Raw genomic sequence first — 17,778 nt, 5'->3', positions numbered from 1 at the left:
CGCCCCCCTCACCCCACAGTGACCCCAATACCGCCCTGCCCTTCACCCCACAGTGACCCCAATACTGACCCCCTCACCCCACAGTGACCCCAATACTGCCCTGCCCCCTCACCCCACAGTGACCCCAATACCGCCCCCCTCACCCCACAGTGACCCCAATACCGCCCTGCCCCCTCACCCCACAGTGACCCCAATACCGCCCTGCCCTTCCCCCCACAGTGACCCCAATACCGCCCCCCTCACCCAGCAGTGACCCCAATACGGCCCTGCCCTTCCCCCCACAGTGAGGCCCAGGGCCATCCGGTATGAGGACCTCAGGGGAGGGCCGCAGGGAGGCGAGGGGACGCAGCTCCTCCCAGGAGGTCGAGGGGTGCCGGGTCCTGGGAGGAGCCGGACAGGGCGGGTTTGGGGTCACAGCCCAGGCGGCAGGGTGGCGGCGGGGGGGGCCCGCTGAGGTAGGCGGGAGCGGGCCGCTCACCGGGAAGTTCTCCCTCAGGCGCTGGGGCAGCTGCTGCAGGCACTCCTCGGCGGTCACGAAGCCGCTGGCCGGGCTGCTTTTCGGGAGAACTGGGGTCGGAGGTGCAGTCCCTGGCGGTCCGTTCGTTTTAGCTCCTGCAAGGATCGTGTGGGTGGGAGGCCTCCCGGGGCCGCCTCCCGCCTCTGCGCCAGCACCGACCCTCCCGCCGAGGCCGCAAGCCCCGTCACACCGGGATCGGCCTGCAGTGACCGCAGGACCTGCTGGGCCCGCTGTCCTGTCCTCGGCTCCCGGACACCGTCCTGAGGAGGAGCCTGGGCCACATTCACTAACAACGGCCATTCCTGCCCAGGACCCTGCTCAGTCCTGCGCGGGGCCCTTCAACCGAGGCGGAGTCTGCTGGGCCCAGCTGCTGGGAGGAGGCTACTACTGTGCCTTCAGGGTGAGGAGATGGAGCTCATGGACAGCACGGCTGCACCAGGCCCGCCGGCGCCACAGCCAGCTGCTTGGTTACTGCACCGTGCCCGCTCTGAGCTGAAACCGGGACAGCAGCGGACGCACTCAGGAACCCACCGCCGTCAGGGGGACCTTGTGCGGCCGGCTGGAGGCTGTGAGCTGGGACGTGGTTCTGCAGGTGGAATGCTGCCCGCCCCCGCCCCCGCGGACACGTCTGTGGCTGATGCAGGCAGCGCGCCCGGAACTCCTGGCAAACTCGCGGCATCCTGTGACCCAGGAGGGAACCTGGCTCTGCCCGCTCCCCTGGGCCTGCAGGGGCCTCCCCCAGGTTCGGTGCGCCTGGCAGGCAATGCCTACCAAGCTGCTTGGCCACGTGCGCACACCCCCCCAACCTGACCTCTGGCCGACCTCAATCCCACCAACCAGGTGGGCCACAGACAGCACTGGCACTGATGGAGGAGGAGGAGGGGAGGAGGAGGAGGAGGAAGAGGAGGAGGAGGAGAAGAGGGGGGAGGAGGAGGAGGAAAGTGAAGGAAAGAACAGGCGGACTGGGAGGAGGCCTGGAGCAGCAGGCAGCTGCCAATCAAGTTCCCATTGTGTAGCAGACTCACTGCTCGGGGACTGCAGGTCAGTGACAGACCTATCTGGGCCCATTCCCTCCTGGCACACTGCAAACACTCCCTGAAACAAATGTGATTCCTTTTCCTTCCAAACGGGGTGGCTTCTGGCACTGCCGTTACCTACGTGGGCGCCGCTGTCCCTCTGGGCCCGGCAGATGGAGGGCTGGGGGCGGGCACCTCTGCGTTTCCGGGTGAGAAGCCCAGCGCCACTCTGACAGAGCCACGGGGACGTGTTGGGAGTGTGCATGATTCCTACAGCTTTTCTACGCCCGGGCTCGCTGTCCCTCTCACCTCCCCGCACAGCACCATGGAGAGGAGGGGACAGAGGACATGGCCCAGAGGAGGCCGCACACGCCTCCTGTGTCTGCCAGGCGTGCAGCCAGGGGAGCAGGGTGAGGGCAGGACGCACGGAGGACCCGGCTTCCGGCCTTGACCTTGCTGCACAGGACGAACTTCCTGAAAGCCCTTTGGGAAGGGGAGGGGGGCGGGGGGGCCTTGGCTAGTCAGTCTCACAGACCCTGGTCCTCCCGGGCAGGAGGCCCGGGGTCAGGCCCCTTGCCCTGCCAGGCCCACGGGCCCTTCACTTAGGATAACCTGGGTTTTGTTTCTTGGCTAATCCTCACCAGAGGCATTTCTTCCATTGGTTTTTAGAGAGGGGAGGAGGGAGGAGAGACACAGAGAGAAACACTGATGTGAGAGACACAGATCATTGCCTCCCACATGTGCCTCGACTGGGGGTCAAACCTGCAACCCAGGTTCGTGACCGTGACCGGGAATCGAACCCATGACCCTTCAGTATGTGGGCTGAAGTTCCCACCACTGAGCCACACGGGCCAGGCCCAGCAGTTTTTCAAGGAGGAAAATCTTAAAAGAACATGGGGTGTGATTTAAGGCTCCGAGGGCTTTGGAGTGAGTGTTACACACCACTTTGCTCTGAGTTTGTAGATGGCTCTGCTGGGCAAAATCCTGCATCACAACTAAGCGTAACTACGAAAGCAAAAAGACCGAACCGTCAGATAAAAGGGAGTCAAGTGCCTGCTCCAGCCTCGCTCGCCCCACCCCGCCACGGGGGCGCTCCCCAGGGCTCAGAAAGACTGGGGTGCCCCTGGGGAGACGCGCCAGCAGGGTTTGTCCTTGGTGACGAGCTACCTTCAAATCCCACTGCGAGATCCTGGTAGCTCATCCCTTCTTTCTTATAGCCGATGGCTGCCTTCAGCTGAGCGTACTGGTCATCGTCCATGGGCAGCCCGTGATTTTCCAGCACCTGATGGGGAGCCGGGGAGGGGGAGATGCTTATGTGGTTGGGGGTCCCGGCTGAGCCGGCAGCCCGGCAGCCCCGGGATCCAGCCTGCAGTCAGTACTTGTCCGCCCAGCCACAGGCTCCTGCTGGGTCCCTGGAGCTGCCCCCGGTTTCCTTGCTGTGCCAGTGAGCGAACAAGGAGCCAGCGGCGCCCGGCCTGGGCTCGGACTGCAGGGCGCTCGGGCTGCGGGCAGCCCCACAGACCTCCTCAGGGCCGGGCACCCGAGTACTGAGCTCACACACACGTGCTGTGCCCGCAACGGCTTTCAGCCTCATGTGCCCGGGGAACGTGAACAAAGCAAAGCACGGCAGTCTGTGGAGGAAAGACTAAAATTCTGATTAAAGCTTCGTCATTACCGACAGTTCACACGGCAAGCTACGTCTGGGGGGCACCCGCGGATGGCACTGTCTCTCTCTGAGACACGCCACTCACTGAACGTTATCCAGGGTCCTTCACTCACCACACACAACGACTGCTTACAGTTTCCGTCCTGCGTACGTGTGTGTGTGTAGATGTGTATGTGTGTTGGTGTTTGTGTGTGTACGTGTCTGTGTGTGTGTGTGGGGGGAGCAATTATCCAGACGACACTGCCCCAGGAGATGGGATGGGCTGTTAAGGGACAGATGTTGACGGCACCCTTTTGTCAACGGCCAATCATCAACCCAGACAGACTCCCTGCCTGGAGGTGAGACCCCAGAAATGATGCGGAGGAGACAGGCGGGACAGGAGGCACCATCCCTGCTACTCTCAAAGTATTTGCAACTTACATGAGAAAACACAGCTTTTCTTCTGAAAAAGAACATAGAATCCCATGACCCCCACCCATCCCATGCATGGCATCCGAAGGAAGGCTGTCTGGGAGAGCCGTGTCTAGAGACAGGTTTTGAAGAAAGTGTGTTTTGGAGGCCTGGGGACACACAGACCAGCTAATGACAAATGTCAGGGGTCTGATGGCACAGGAAGCCAGAGCAAGCCAGAGAGCAGAGGCATAGCAGGCTCAGCACTACACTGCATTCAGGAGAGAAAGCTAAACGGGGAAAAGAAACAGGAGGATGAAGTGTGATAGGACACTTCATCATCTCCATCATCATCACTACCACCATCATCACCACCATCACCACCATCACCACCACCATTACCATCTTCATCACCATCAACACCATCATCACCACCATTACCATCTTCATCACCATCAACACTATCACCATTATCATCACCACCATCACCATTATCATCATCACCATCATTACCATCTTCATCACCATCATCACTATCACCATTATCATCACCACCATCACCATTATCATCATCATCACCATCATTACCATCTTCATCATCACCATCACCATCACCATTATCACCATCATCATTACCATTACTATCACCATCATCACCATCATCATCATCATTATGTTATCATAACCATCATCATCATCGTCACCATCATCACCATCACCTTCATAAATATCACCATCACCATCACACTATAACCATAACCATCATCATCACCACCATCACCAACATCACTATCATCATCACCATTATCATCACAACCATCACTATCACCATCACCATCATCATCTTCACCATCTTCATCACCATCATCATCATCATCACCATCATCATAACCATCACCATCATCATTATCACAAACGCCATCATCATCTTGTAGCAATGGTACGTGCCAGGCATTGTGCTAAGCTCCTCACAGGTATGTTTAAGTCTCAGTTAATACTTATAATAAACTTTGAGAAAGTCACTCTTACTAACCGCATTCTAAAGATGTGGAAACCGAGGCTTAGAGAGTTCAAGGCTCTTGCCCCAGTTACATTTTCTTATCAACTGCACTCCATGGGGGACCCGCAACCTGCAGGGCGGGTGTCAACTTCTGTTTTGGTGACATCCTTTTTGGTGTGCGGGCCTAGGGCGCCAGGAGCTGGCACCTTAGGCTGTGTATGTCAGTAATAAACTGACTACAACAGACAGAGGCTCCTTGTATCTGTACCGCCCAGCTGATCAAGCCCTGGAGTTGGCTGGGCGTGTTTGTGTGTGTGAGCATGTGTGAGTATGCATGTGTTTGTATGCGTGTGTGTGAGAGCGTGTGTGTGTGTGTGTGTGTGTGTGTGTGTGTGTGTGTGAACAGTCCTGCCTGGTGCGGGATGAGAGACGAGGAAGACGGAGGGGATGCAGGTGCAGCTGCAGTGCAGAGCCTCGTGGGGAGCAGCGCCGGATTTCCAGACCATCAGGGCCTGCCTGGGGACGCGGGCGGCTGCACGTGACTGGAGATTCTGGCAGTTCCGTGCCATCTGCACATCACCCAGCCCGGCCTTGCGAGGAGTCTGTCCCGGCGGGCACGCAAGTACAGACAGACAGCTGTGGCCCCGTGGAAGCAGCAAAAGGGACAGATTGCTTTCTTTGAAAAATAACTTCATAGAACATACATGCATAACCCATGCACACAGACACTAATGTGTGGAAAAGCCTGGGACAGGGGTGGGGGGCTAGGAGGGGTTAACAGGGGGAAAGGGGACATCTGTAATACTTTCATCAATAAAGATTTTTTTAAAGAAAAGCAACTTTATATTTTGAATATTTTGAAAACAATTACACATGAATTATTCATCGCAAATTCCTCCTGCTCAGCCTTTCATAAAAACATATGTGATGGAGAGTGAGGACGTGTCTGTAGGCAAATGCTTCGCAGCCCGGAGGGTTGGGGGTGGGAGGCAGGGTGTGCTGCAGGCTGCCTGGCCCTGGCACAGGCGCGCAGACCCCTCTCTGCACAGAGCGCCTCGAGGAACCGATCCCAGGAGAGACCCTGAGCACCTCCCGAGCACCTGGGCCCTGCCCAGTAACACCACCCCCTCTGGCCCCCCCTCCCCTCCCCGCTCTCATCTCTAAGATGAGCACGGGGCAAATCCACCAGCTTGATCACAATCCTGGGAGGCAATTTGCAATACAACGTGAGGCTAAACGGCACCGCTTACAAAACAGATTCCAAATGTTTAAGCATTCAAGCGACGTCCTTTGGTCTTCCTTGGGGGATTCCTCAAAGCCTAACAACCTGTGGCCTGGCACATTCTGCTTCGCCAACTAGTCCCTGCGTCCCCGGGACATCATTTAGACCGTGGAGCGAGTCTTCCTCTCGAGACCTCGCCATTCCACGGGCTCTCGGTGGGCAGGGCAGGCGCCGATTCTGAGCTCATGTTCCTTCTCACTGAGAAAGTGACTCAGCTCAGCCCAGCCTCTCCAGAGCCTCCGTGAGAGATCTCCCACCCACCCCGGGCTCCAGGGTGAGCAGCACATGCTTGCCAGGCCTCTGCTTCTCTTCTTTCTGAAGGTTACAATTCAGACCCTTACCTTCTCAGAGTCTGTGTAGAGTGAACAGTGACCCACTCCAGATAAAATGCAGGAAGCATATGGAACTTCACCCCCTCCTGTCCTTTATACTAACTTGTTCTACATCTACTAGTACAAACCCCACAGGACAGTGTTATATCCCCAAAGATCCTTTGTAAATTAAGAAAAATAGGCCTTAAAAAATAGCCTTTTATGTTTAATCAATTATTAGCCATTTCCAACGTTCTTGATTCCTTCGTGCGTATTTGAGTCTCCACCTAGTTTCAAATTCCTTCAACCTGAAAACTTCCTTGAACGTTTCTTATAGTGAAGATCTGTTTACAATAAATTATCTTTTATGTGTTTGTGTTTTTATCTGAAAATCTATTTTCCTTTCTTAAAGGAGACTTTTGCCGGATGTAAATTCTGGGTGGAGAGACTTTTTGTTACCTTTCCAGCATGTTAATTAAAGATATTGTCTCACTGTGTCTGGCTTCCACTGTTCTGATGAGCAGTGAATGGGGATTCAAATCCTTGTTCCCCCATTTGTAATATGGCATCCTATCTAATAAAAAGGTTATATGCAAATGACCATCACTCTAACACACACAAGATGGCCATCCCCATGTGGACACAAGATGGCCAGCATGGGAAGGCATATAAAGATGACCAGGCCTGAAGGGGAGGGCAGTTGTGGGCGATCAGGTCAGCAGGGGAGTAGTTAGGGGGTGATCAGGGAGTAGTTAGGAGGTGATCAGGCTTGCAGGCAGGCTAGTGGTTGCAGCCAGCAGTCCTGGATTATGAGAGGGATGTCCAACTGCCCATTTAGGTCCCAGATTGTGAGAGGATGTCAAAGATTGGAGAAGGTGTAGGCTGGGCTGAGGGGACCGCACACCACCCCCTTCCCATGCACAAATATCATGCTCTGGGCCTCTAGTTTTCATATGCTGCTTTTAATATTTCTCTCTTTGACCTTGGCTTTCAGCAGTTTGTCTGTGATTTTGCTTGTATTTATCTTACTTGGGTTTTCTGAACTTTTTGAATATACATTTAGCCCTTTGATCCCAAATTAGGAAATTTCAGCCATTATTTCCTCACATGACTTCCTTTCCTTCTACAACTCCAATTATACCTATGCTAGACCTTCTGATGTTGTTCTGCATGTTCTTGAGTCACTGTTTGTTTTTTGTTTTTTTTTTACCTTTTGCTTTTCTTCAGTTCATAAAATTTCAATTGACCTATCTTTAAGTTCACTGACTCTATCTTTCATCATCTCCACTCTGTGTCTAAGCCCATGTGGTCAATCTTTCTATTTCAGCTACCCTGTTTCCCCAAAAATAAGACAGTGTCTTATATTAATTTTTGCTCCCAAAGATGCGCTAGGTCTTATTTTCAGGGGATGTCTTATTTTTCCATGAAGAAGAATACGGTGCACATTTATTGTTAAATGAAAATAAAGGAAATTTATTACCTGTATACGGTACGGTAGTACGGTAGTTGTCAACACAAACCAGACAAACTGTGAATCCTACAGTATCAAGAACTTACTCATTTATTCAATGACAATCATGTCGTCATCTTCTGGGACATCATCATAACAATCCAATTCCTGAATTTCCTGGTGAATTTCTTGTGACTCCATTTCTTTCAGAATCAGTGGACCAAATCTCTGTTTACCCTAGGGGGGGGGGCCTTATTTTCGGGGGGATGCCTTATATTTCACTCAGAAGGAAACCTGTAGGTCTTATTTTTGGAGGATGTCTTATTTTTGGGGAAACACAGTATTTTATTTTCCTGCTCTAGAACTTCCATTTGGTTCTTTTCACAAATTCTATTTGTTTCCTGAGGTTTCCTACAATTTAATTTATTATGAATATATTTTCATTTATATCCCTGAGCACAGTTATAACAGTTACTTTGGCTTAAGGCAGTGGGCGGCAAACTGGCTCGTGAGCCACATGGGGCTGGTGAGCCGCAGTTTGCCCCTCTGTTGACTAATGAGTTTGCCAACCACTGGGATAGGGGCTTAATCATAAGGAACAACAACAGCCTGTAATTATTGGAATGGAGAGTCTAGGTCAGCAAACTCATTAGTCAACAGAGCGGCAAACTGCGGCTTGTGAGCCGCATTGTGAGCCGCAGGTTGCCTACCACTGGCTTCAGGGGATGTTGTCACTGGTTTGATCTTCCAGACCACTAAAACTCTCTCCATATCAGCAATAGGCTGTTTTGCTCTCTTATCATTTGTGTGTTCACTGGAGTAGCACTATTAACTTCCTTTATAAAATTTTCCTTTGTTTTCACAACTTGACTAACAAAAGGCATAGCTTTTGACCTATCTCGACTTTCCACATGCCTTCCTCACTAAGCTTAACCATTTCTAGATTTTAGTTTAAAACTCTTCCTTTCACCTGAATACTTAAAGGCCATTTTAGGGATAATAATCGGCCTGATTTCAATATTGTTGTGTCTCAGGGGCTAGAGAGGCCCAAGGAGAAAAGAGATGGGGGAACATCCAGTCGGTGGTGCAGTCAGAACACACAACATTTATTAAGTTTGCCATCTTATATGGACACTAGAGGCCTGATGCATGAAATTCGTGCACTGGGGGGTGTCTCTCAGCCTGACCTGCACCCACTCCAATCCGGGAGCCCTCAGGGCATGTCCTACTGACGGCTTAGGCCCAATCCCCATTGTTCTCTGCTCTCTGCAGGGCCTGCCTACTCCATATCACAGCGACTGCCAAGCAGGCCATGCTGGATGCTGCCTGCAGGCTGGGCTTTACTGCTCCTGGGTTGCTGAGGCCATGCTGGGTGCTGCCTGTGGCTGTGCTTGCCTGCTCCCAGGTCGCTGTGGCAATGGCCAAGCAGGCTGGGCTGGGAGCTGCCTCCTCTGTGCTGTCAGTCTCCACAGAGGCCATGAGGTTAATTTGCATACTCACTCCTGATTGGCTGGTGGGTGTTCAAAGTGATGGTCAATTTTTTTGACCATCATATTTCTTTTTTACTAGTATAGATGGTTTGTGGTGCCCCTAAAACAATTGCAACAGTAATATCACAGATCACTGACCAAAGGTCACCATAACAAATATAAAAATAATGAAAAAGTTTGAAATATTGTGCAAATTACCTAAAGGGTGACACAGAGACTCAAAGTGAGCAAATGCTGTTGGAAAAATGGTGCCAATAGACTTCTTCAATGCAGGCTTGCCACAAACTTTTAATTTGGAGGGAAGGGAGGGTGGCTATAAAACCAACCACACCAGTAATTAAATAAATGCAAAATGGACTAAGTACTTCAAGTAGAAGACTAAGGCTGTCACAGTGTATCTTTTAAAATGTCAGCTATATGGTACCCATTAGAGATTTACTTTAAATATAAGCACGCAGGAAGTTTAAATAAAAGAATACAAAAATGTATTCTCTGCTAGCACAGATCAAAAGAAAGCTGAAGTAACTCTATTATTATCAGGCAGAAGGAGGCTTGCAGGCAAGCAGCATTACTCTGTATCCGGAGAGTCATGTCATAATTGTAAAGGAGACAATTCACAGGGAGTTTCAGCGAGCTATGTGTACCCAATAATTTAGCTTCAGAGTGAACAAAGCAATAATCAACAGAATAAAAAAGGATCTCACCAGACAAATCCACAGTCCACTTCAATACGCTGCTCTAAATAGCTAATGGAATGTGCAGGCAGAACTTTGAATAGACTAGAGAAGTTCTGAAGATCATACTTAATGAAATAGACCCAAGTGACCTACTCAGGAAACTGAAGGTCCATGACGGAGTGAGCACACCTCCTTTTCCAGTGCCTATGGAACACTTGCCAAAATCATCTAAGTGTCAGGTCATAATCCAAGGCTCAATATCTCAGAAGACAGCCTCGAGTCATTTAGACTGTAGAATCTATTCTCTCCTCACAATGGAATCAACTTTAAAATTGATAATAAACGGTAAATTAGAAAATCCCAACTGTTTGGATATTAAACAATGCACTTAAAATTAAGAATTGGAAAAAAGAATAAACCACTAAGGAAATGATAAAATATTTTAACTGAATGATAATGAGGATATGATATACCGAAACTTGCATGATATAGCTAGGCCTGTACCTAGAGGGCAATGTATAGCCATCAATTCATACATTAAAGAAATAAAAGCTGAACAGTAATGATCTAACGTTTTATCTCAAGAAATTAGAAAAAGCCAATTAAATCTCAATGAAGCAGAATGAAGACAATAATCAAGGAAATAGAAATAAAACAAATAAAACAATATGTGAGAGAAAAATACCAATAACAATAAAGTAGTTACTAATAAAACTGACAGACCTCAAGTGCTTCTGGTAGGATGGAATAATTCATAGCATGCCAACATTCCCAATGAAAAACAAAACGAAACCAAAGCCCAGTCCGTTACCAAAATACTAAAAAGTTCCCAAGAGCGGCGGAAGCGGTGCTGTCACAGAGACTGAAGTTCCCAGGTGAGAGGATCCTGCAGAGGCCAACTGAGGCCATGCACCTGCATTTTCCCTGGGGACAGCTGAGGATTCTGGGAGTGGACCTGAGCCTGAGAAATAGCGGTCTTTCCCTGGGAACAGCTGAGGATTCTGGGAATGGACGTGAGCCTGAGAAATAGAGCTGGGCCAGCCGGAGGGCCCCTCCAGCAGAGCGTGCGCTAGGTGTGTGGTGCCAGGATCTCAAACTTGGAGGTGGAGGGGGCAGGCTCAAACCAGGACTGGTCCCCTCCAGACGGGGCTGACCCCTAGGCCCGCTCAGGGCTGAGTCTGAAGCCAAAGCAGCCTGCAAAGCCCCAGGCTGCGGTACTCAGGCCACCAGGCAGAGGCCTGTCACCCCACGGCGAAGACGGAAGCCTAGAGGTGTGGTCAGTGGACACCACGTCTGGCCACTGCTCCTGTGGGTATTGGGGCTTGGACCAACAAATCTGAAGATGTTCTGACCTCAAACACGCAGTTGGTCTCCCCTAAGATTAGGAACATGTCCGCAACAGGAAGCTCAAGGGTGAGGACTGCTTGACCCCTCCCTGCACCCGGCCTCGGGGACGGGCACTCTATCCACTTCCCCGGGTATTTTCTTCCGAGTCACACGTCCATGACCAGGCTGGACACCCCATTAGGAAGCGACAGTCCTGGGTGAGAGGGCGTGAGGCCCCCTGCTGGGCGGAGAAGGAGCACCTGCTCCTGAGCCGGGCCAGGCCCTGGCGGGGGCGGATGAGAAGCAGGGAGGCAGAGCGCTAAGAACTGGGGCGCTGGCTGGCTGATGCTGCTCTAAGGCATCCCGCCTGGGGCTGTGTTTGCTGACAGCTCTGCGGCCAGAAGCCTCACCGGGACCCGGGGGTGGGCCTGAGAAGGGGGGCGCTCAGGATGCTTATGAGGGTGATGAGTAACAACTTCCCATCAGGAACAGCCGACTAAGGGGACAGGAATGGGGACGCGGCCCCCGCTCCTGGCGGATGGAGCACTCAGGCTGATTACTCAATGAGACTAATCCTGGCCTCTGTGTCCTTGGGAGTTGGTCATTTTATGTTCCCCACGGTCACTGTCACTAAGCAACCACACCTCTTTTCCATCCACGCTCCCGTGGCGCAGGCCTCTGCCAAGTGCACACCCGGCACCTCCCGTGTCTCCTGAGGGGGTTTGACAGGCTATCCGCTGCCCAACATGTACCTCCTCTTCTCCCATGAAGAGAACCGTGCTTTTCCTGAAGGTGGTCATGTTCCCAATCTCTCTCTCTCTCTCTCTCTCTCTCTCACACACACACACACACACACACAGGCCTGGTCCATAAAAAAAAAGCTGCTGGGAGAAGCTTCTAAGAATGCTGTTTAAAGCAGAAAGACGTGTGTAGCTCAAGCCTCTGCCCCTCCCTCTGCTTCTGTGCCCGGAGCAGCATGCCGGCTGGTGCTCCAGCTGCTGGCTTGCAGGCATGGGCGGCCTGCACTGGCAGCTCAGCCCCTCTCGCAGAGAGGGAAACAGCAGCCTCTCACTTCACACGCTGTTTGGGGGCATTGGCTACTAATTCCACGTGTGGTGGGGGAAGAGAAGGAAATGTATGCAGGGAAGGAACAGAATATTCTGGATCTCCCTAAAGTTCTATAGCTGTTTTCTGCACCATTGATTCATTGTTAAATGAAATGCCTTTGAAAACACACGGCAGTCACAGCACGTGGCACAGGGGCCAGAGCAGGGACCTGGGAGGCTCTCCTGGGAGAAGCAGGGGTACAGGGTTGTGGTGAGAAATGACGTCATGTGCGAGGGAACACGCTCAGACCGGGTCTAGCAGGAGCCCAAGCCCCAGTAAAGCCACACATTTCCCCGTGAGAAGCACACGAGCTCACAGAAGCCCCGACAGGCCGCCTCGGTGAGGACTGTCCCCTCTCGGGATGTCACTGGTTGCCTCTCACATTCAGCAGAGAAGAGGGAAGAGGTCATGTGTTCCCGAACTGGACTGACAGCGGGGGAGCCTCCTGGCCACGTGGGCAGCGTCCTCGGAGGACGGTGCAGCTCGTGGGTGTGGGCGCTGACGCCCGCCTGGCCCGAATCCAGCCCTGCAGCTCCCCCTCGGAGCCTGGAGCCCCGCTTCCTCCGCCTCGGCCCTTAGTCCTGGTGTTTCCTGAATCCTCTGCCCCAGGCCCACGTGCCCACACACCTGCAGGCCTCCAGCCTCTGTTCTGTGAGCGAGGGGAGGTGTGACCGTCCCAGGAGCCTCTGTCTCCCTCTGGGCCGCCAGCCTCTCCTCCCGCCCGGGGCTTCTGTCGTAGCTGGCACAGAAGACACGCAAAGAGCCTGTGGCCTGGGGCGGACACCTGTACGTACAGCACTCAGTTATCCCCTCTTGGAAATGCCTGTCGCTGCCTTCTCTGAGCCTGGCACACGCAGGGCTACTGAGAGCGGTGCCTTCCTGAGCGAGCGAGAGCTGCTGCCGCTGAGAACTGAGCGCGGGAAGCCCGGGCCACGCTTGGCAGGCGCCTGTGACAGAGCAGCCGGCCGGCCTCGGGAAGGGACCCGGACGCGGGAGGCCCGTCCTCCTACCTTCCTGAAGTCACACGAGTTCACCCTGCCACTGCCGTCCTTGCTGGAGTCGAGAAATTGCTTCCTGAACGCGGGGTCCTGCCGCTGGACCCAGTGCCGCAGCCTCTGCACCGCTTCGTCCTTGGTCACCGTCTTGGCCCTGGAGCTTCTGTCCTCGGGGGGCTTGGCTCTGAAAGCACAGCGGGCACAGGTCCGGCGGGTGCCCCTGCACACCCACTTCCCTCCGCCAGCACCACCGGGAGGCTCGCCCTCCCTTCACCGCACGCCAGGAGCTCAGGCAGGTGGCGCGCGAACGTGCGGGGCCGCGGCGCGCCCTGGGGCCGGCTCACAGGCCCGGGCTCGCAGGTGCCCCGGAGCTGGCGGAGCAGTGTGTGGGGTTGAGAGTGGGGGCGGGAGCCGCGGGGAGAGAACGCTGCCACCTGTGTGTGGGATTTCCACTTGCGCGCTGAGCGGCTGACACGCGGGGGACAGGAGGCATGGTGGGAAGGGGCTTCGTGCGACCCAGGGTCATCGCCGTCCGCGGGAAGGAAGGCTGACCGACGGCCTTCCCCGCGGGCCGAGGTTCCCGCTGGGCCGCCTCTGCCCCCGTTACCTCTGGGCGCCCTCCGAGGGCGGCGTCTCCTGCTGCCTGGGCTCGCGGGGCGCCCGCCCTTTCGCGGCATTAGCTGGGCAGGCGGCGGGCAGGCCCGGGACGCCCATGCTGGCCAGGAGGTTCTTGTAAAGGACCTTCCCCGAGGCTGGATCCTGAAACTTACTGCAGAGCCTGGACGGGAAGGGCAGGAGAGCGCGCCCATCAGAACGGTGCGACCACAAAGACGGGCCTGCCCTCCGCGGGCGGCGAGGGGGGCGCCCGCACCCGCCCGCCTGGGGGAGCGGCCTGGGCAGCGGCCGCTGCGAGAGCCCGCTTGGCAGCTGAACACGCACTTCCCGAGGAGCCAGCCACTCTGCCTGGAGAGAGGGGGTGGTCTCCACAGAGGCCGCGCCTGCCGGTGCCAGCCCCAAACCGGAAGCACACCGAGCACCCAGCACCGTGGATGCAGGAGGTGTGCACCCCGCACTGCCAAACACTACTCAGCAATGACAGGGGTCCCCCTCAGCCCCGGAATGCCCGTCACAAACATGAACCCCAGGCTCATCGTGAGGGTGAACAGAGCTGGACAAGATGGCAGCAGCCGCCTGGCCGGTGGGTCAGTGGTCAGAGCGTCGGCTCTTGCACCAAAAGGTGGCAGATTGGATTCCTGGTCAAGGGCACATACCTCGGCTGCAGGCTCGATTCCAGGCCCAGTAGGGGCATGTGCTAGAGACAACCAATAGTTATATCATTGATGTTTCTCTCTCTCCCTCTCTCCCCCCGCCCCCCACCTCCCTTCCACTTTCTCTAAAAGCAATGGAAAAAATACCCTCAGGTGAGGATTAAAATTTTTTTAAAAAAGAAGAGAACACCACGTAGGCTTTCACTTACATAAAATCACAGAAAGTGCAAAGTAACCAGAGCGGTGCAGAGCTGAGCCGAGGCCGCCGGGGGGTGAGTGGGGAGGGGGGTAAAGTGTGATAAAGATGTAAGCAATGCAAAACCAGAAAAACTGTGAATGAGCAGTTCTAGTGGGGGTTATGGAAGGGCTCACACGGCACCGTGGCACGCCGATCTTTTAGGAAAACAAGAAGCCACCGGCGCGGCCAGGTCTGGCTGCTTCTCGGCATTTTGTTTGTTAATGTTTCTAATCACAGGAGGAGCGCTCCTTGTGCACATTAGTGAAGCCCAAGGCCCAGCGGAACCTGCAAGTGCCCAGGCCAGCGGGCAGGCAGCTTGGGGCGAGGCCCTGGCGGGTCCGACGTCACCTCGGCCTGATGGGTGGTCTCCGGAGGCTGCAGCGCCGTGGCCACAGCCAGCCTCGTGTGGACGCTGAGGCCTCATCTGCCCTTAGCCCACGTGTGCGCGCAGCGGGCTTCCCGTGACCCACTCAGAGCGCGGAGGGGATGTCAGAGGTGAGGGTCTCATGAGGAGGGAGGCTGGATTTTCGGAGATGAACCGGCTTCAGAGCAGCACTTCCCTAGCTCGGCCCGGGTGGCCTGGGACCTCCCTGCTGTCAGCCCACACCCTGTGCCATCCAACGAGTGTTTACTGTGAAACCCCGTCTCCCGGAGCCGCGGGGACAGGCACTGCCCAGAGAGAGGGCGGCCGCACCCCTTCCAAGCACTGCCCGGCCTCGGCGCTGTCACCGAGGCAGAGGGCTGGGGAGCGCCCATCTGGGCACCGCCTCTCTCCTGCACCCCATTTCCTCGCCTACACGATGCGCACAGCAGTGCCTGGCACAGAGGAGGGCTGCGAGCAGGAAGCCAGCTGGCACGTGTGTGCGTGTGTACGTGCATGCACGTGTGTGTGTGTGTGTGTGTGTGTGTGTGTGTGTGTGGGCATGTGCGCTCAGTAGCCAGCTGTGGTAACAGGGTCACAAGTGCTGACGCCATGTCCCTCAGCAGGGACGGTAACTATCCCGCTGCTCCCCTGTGCGGAGCGCAGAGCTGAGTGCAGGGAACCAGTGAGCCACCCACCACCTCACCGAGCCGGCGGCCGGGAACCGGCCACTCAGAGCCGCGTCTCCCATCCTGAGAGGCCGGACGGGCTGGCCTGCGCTGAGACTGTCACAGCGACGCCAGCTCCGGGAGCCCAGCCTGGCAGGCGTGTGAACGGCTGTGACCAACGCCTGGCAGCGCTGGACACGCGCAGAGAAGGGCAGAGCGGGGAGCAGACCGGAGGGGACACGGGGCCAGGAGCTGACTTCCCGCTGGGCCTCACCTGGCCAGATGCTCCGCCGTCAGCCACGGGCAGAAGGAGTGCAGCGCCTTCCTGAGGTGGCTGGCCCGGATGAGCCCCGAGTCTCCCAAGTCGTAGGAGCACAGCAGGTCGTAAAACGCCAGCAGGTTCCTGCGGATGGCGTCCCGCACCATCTCTTCCACCTGAGGAAACACGCCGCCACAGGCTGCAGGCCATGGCCTGGGGGGCACCCGAGACCACGGAGGGAGGGGCCCCTGGGACCACGGAGGGAGGGGGGGCACCCTGGGACCATGGAGGGAGGGGGCCCTGGGACCACGGAGAGATGGGGCCCTGGGACCACAGAGGGAGGGGGCACCCTGGGACCACAGAGGGAGGGGAGCACCCTGGACCACAGAGGGAGGGGGCCCTGGGACCACGGAGGGAGGGGCCCTGCGACCACAGAGGGAGGGGGCACCCTGGGACCACAGAGGGAGGGGGCCCTGGGACCACGGAGGGAGGGGGCCCTGGGACCACAGAGGGAGGGGGCCCTGGGACCACAGAGGGAGGGGGCACCCTGGGACCACAGAGGGAGGGGGCACCCTGGGACCACAGAGGGAGGGGGCACCCTGGGACCACAGAGGGAGGGGGCCCTGGGACCACGGAGGGAGGGGCCCTGCGACCACAGAGGGAGGGGGCACCCTGGGACCACAGAGGGAGGGGGCCCTGGGACCACAGAGGGAGGGGAGCACCCTGAGATCACAGAGGGAGGGGGCCCTGGGACCACGGAGGGAGGGGGCCCTGGGACCACGGAGGGAGGGGAGCACCCTGGGACCACAGAGGGAGGGGGCACCCTGGGACCACAGAGGGAGGGGGCACCCTGGGACCACAGAGGGAGGGGGCACCCTGGGACCACAGAGGGAGGGGAGCACCCTGGGACCACAGAGGGAGGGGGCACCCTGGGACCACAGAGGGAGGGGAGCACCCTGAGACCACAGAGGGAGGGGGCCCTGGGACCACAGAGGGAGGGGAGCACCCTGGGACCACAGAGGGAGGGGGCACCCTGGGACCACAGAGGGAGGGGGCACCCTGGGACCACAGAGGGAGGGGGCACCCTGGGACCACAGAGGGAGGGGGACCTGGGACCACAGAGGGAGGGGGCACCCTGGGACCATAGAGGGAGGGGGCTCTCGGACCACAGAGGGAGGGGGCACCCTGGGACCACAGAGGGAGGGGGCACCCTGGACCACAGAGAAAGGGGGCCCTGGGACCACGGAACTATAGCGAGGGCACTGGGACTACAGAGGAGTGCCCTGGGGCCATGAGGGGGGGGTGCCCGGGACCACGGAGGGAGGGAAGGGTACTTACTGAGTCCCAGGTTGGCTGCTGTGGCGCCTGGCTGTCCCCCCCGGAGGACGGCTCCCCTATCTGCGTGGCAGAGAAGGGACTGGAGTGAATACGGGTCACCACAAGGGCAGGCGGAGCTCTGAGCCCGACGACGATGGCCAGCCTGCCGGTCAGCCAGCGGCCGTGACACTGAGCAGGTGAGGCTGCCCTCTGACCCCGGAAATGGGAACAAGAACCCTGGCCTGGCACTTATTTTTAAAAAGCACAATAAGGGATCCAAGATGGCTGCGCCCAGGTGAACACCTAGCCGCAGCCGCACACAACAATTTCAATAAAAAACAACTAAAATATAAAACGGACATTGCCCAGAACTACAGGAAGGTTGACTGACTGGAAATTCTACAGCGAGAAGCAAGGAGAAAACCAGAAGGAGGCGCGGA

At 56.1% G+C, this 17,778-nt stretch overlaps 1 protein-coding gene across 1 annotated transcript in view; it reads right to left on the bottom strand.

The window, feature by feature from the left end:
* EFCAB6 (EF-hand calcium binding domain 6) overlaps positions 1 to 17,778 on the bottom strand; it is a 101,327-nt gene that overhangs the window by 34,690 nt on the left and 48,859 nt on the right. Inside the window, exons 12-17 of the mRNA XM_045575100.1 lie at positions 17,360 to 17,419; positions 16,037 to 16,197; positions 13,835 to 14,005; positions 13,243 to 13,411; positions 2,701 to 2,815; positions 479 to 612 (exon numbers count right to left, since the gene is read on the bottom strand). Of these exons, the coding sequence (XP_045431056.1) occupies positions 479 to 612; positions 2,701 to 2,815; positions 13,243 to 13,411; positions 13,835 to 14,005; positions 16,037 to 16,197; positions 17,360 to 17,419 (810 nt within the window). The remainder of the gene's footprint in view (positions 1 to 478; positions 613 to 2,700; positions 2,816 to 13,242; positions 13,412 to 13,834; positions 14,006 to 16,036; positions 16,198 to 17,359; positions 17,420 to 17,778) is intronic.

Source organism: Pipistrellus kuhlii, unplaced genomic scaffold (assembly GCF_014108245.1).
Source record: "Pipistrellus kuhlii isolate mPipKuh1 unplaced genomic scaffold, mPipKuh1.p scaffold_m20_p_64, whole genome shotgun sequence".
NCBI classification, from domain to species: Eukaryota; Metazoa; Chordata; class Mammalia; order Chiroptera; family Vespertilionidae; genus Pipistrellus; species Pipistrellus kuhlii.
Note: the sequence above shows the minus strand (reverse complement) of the source record. Positions and strands in the feature narration are given on the sequence as shown.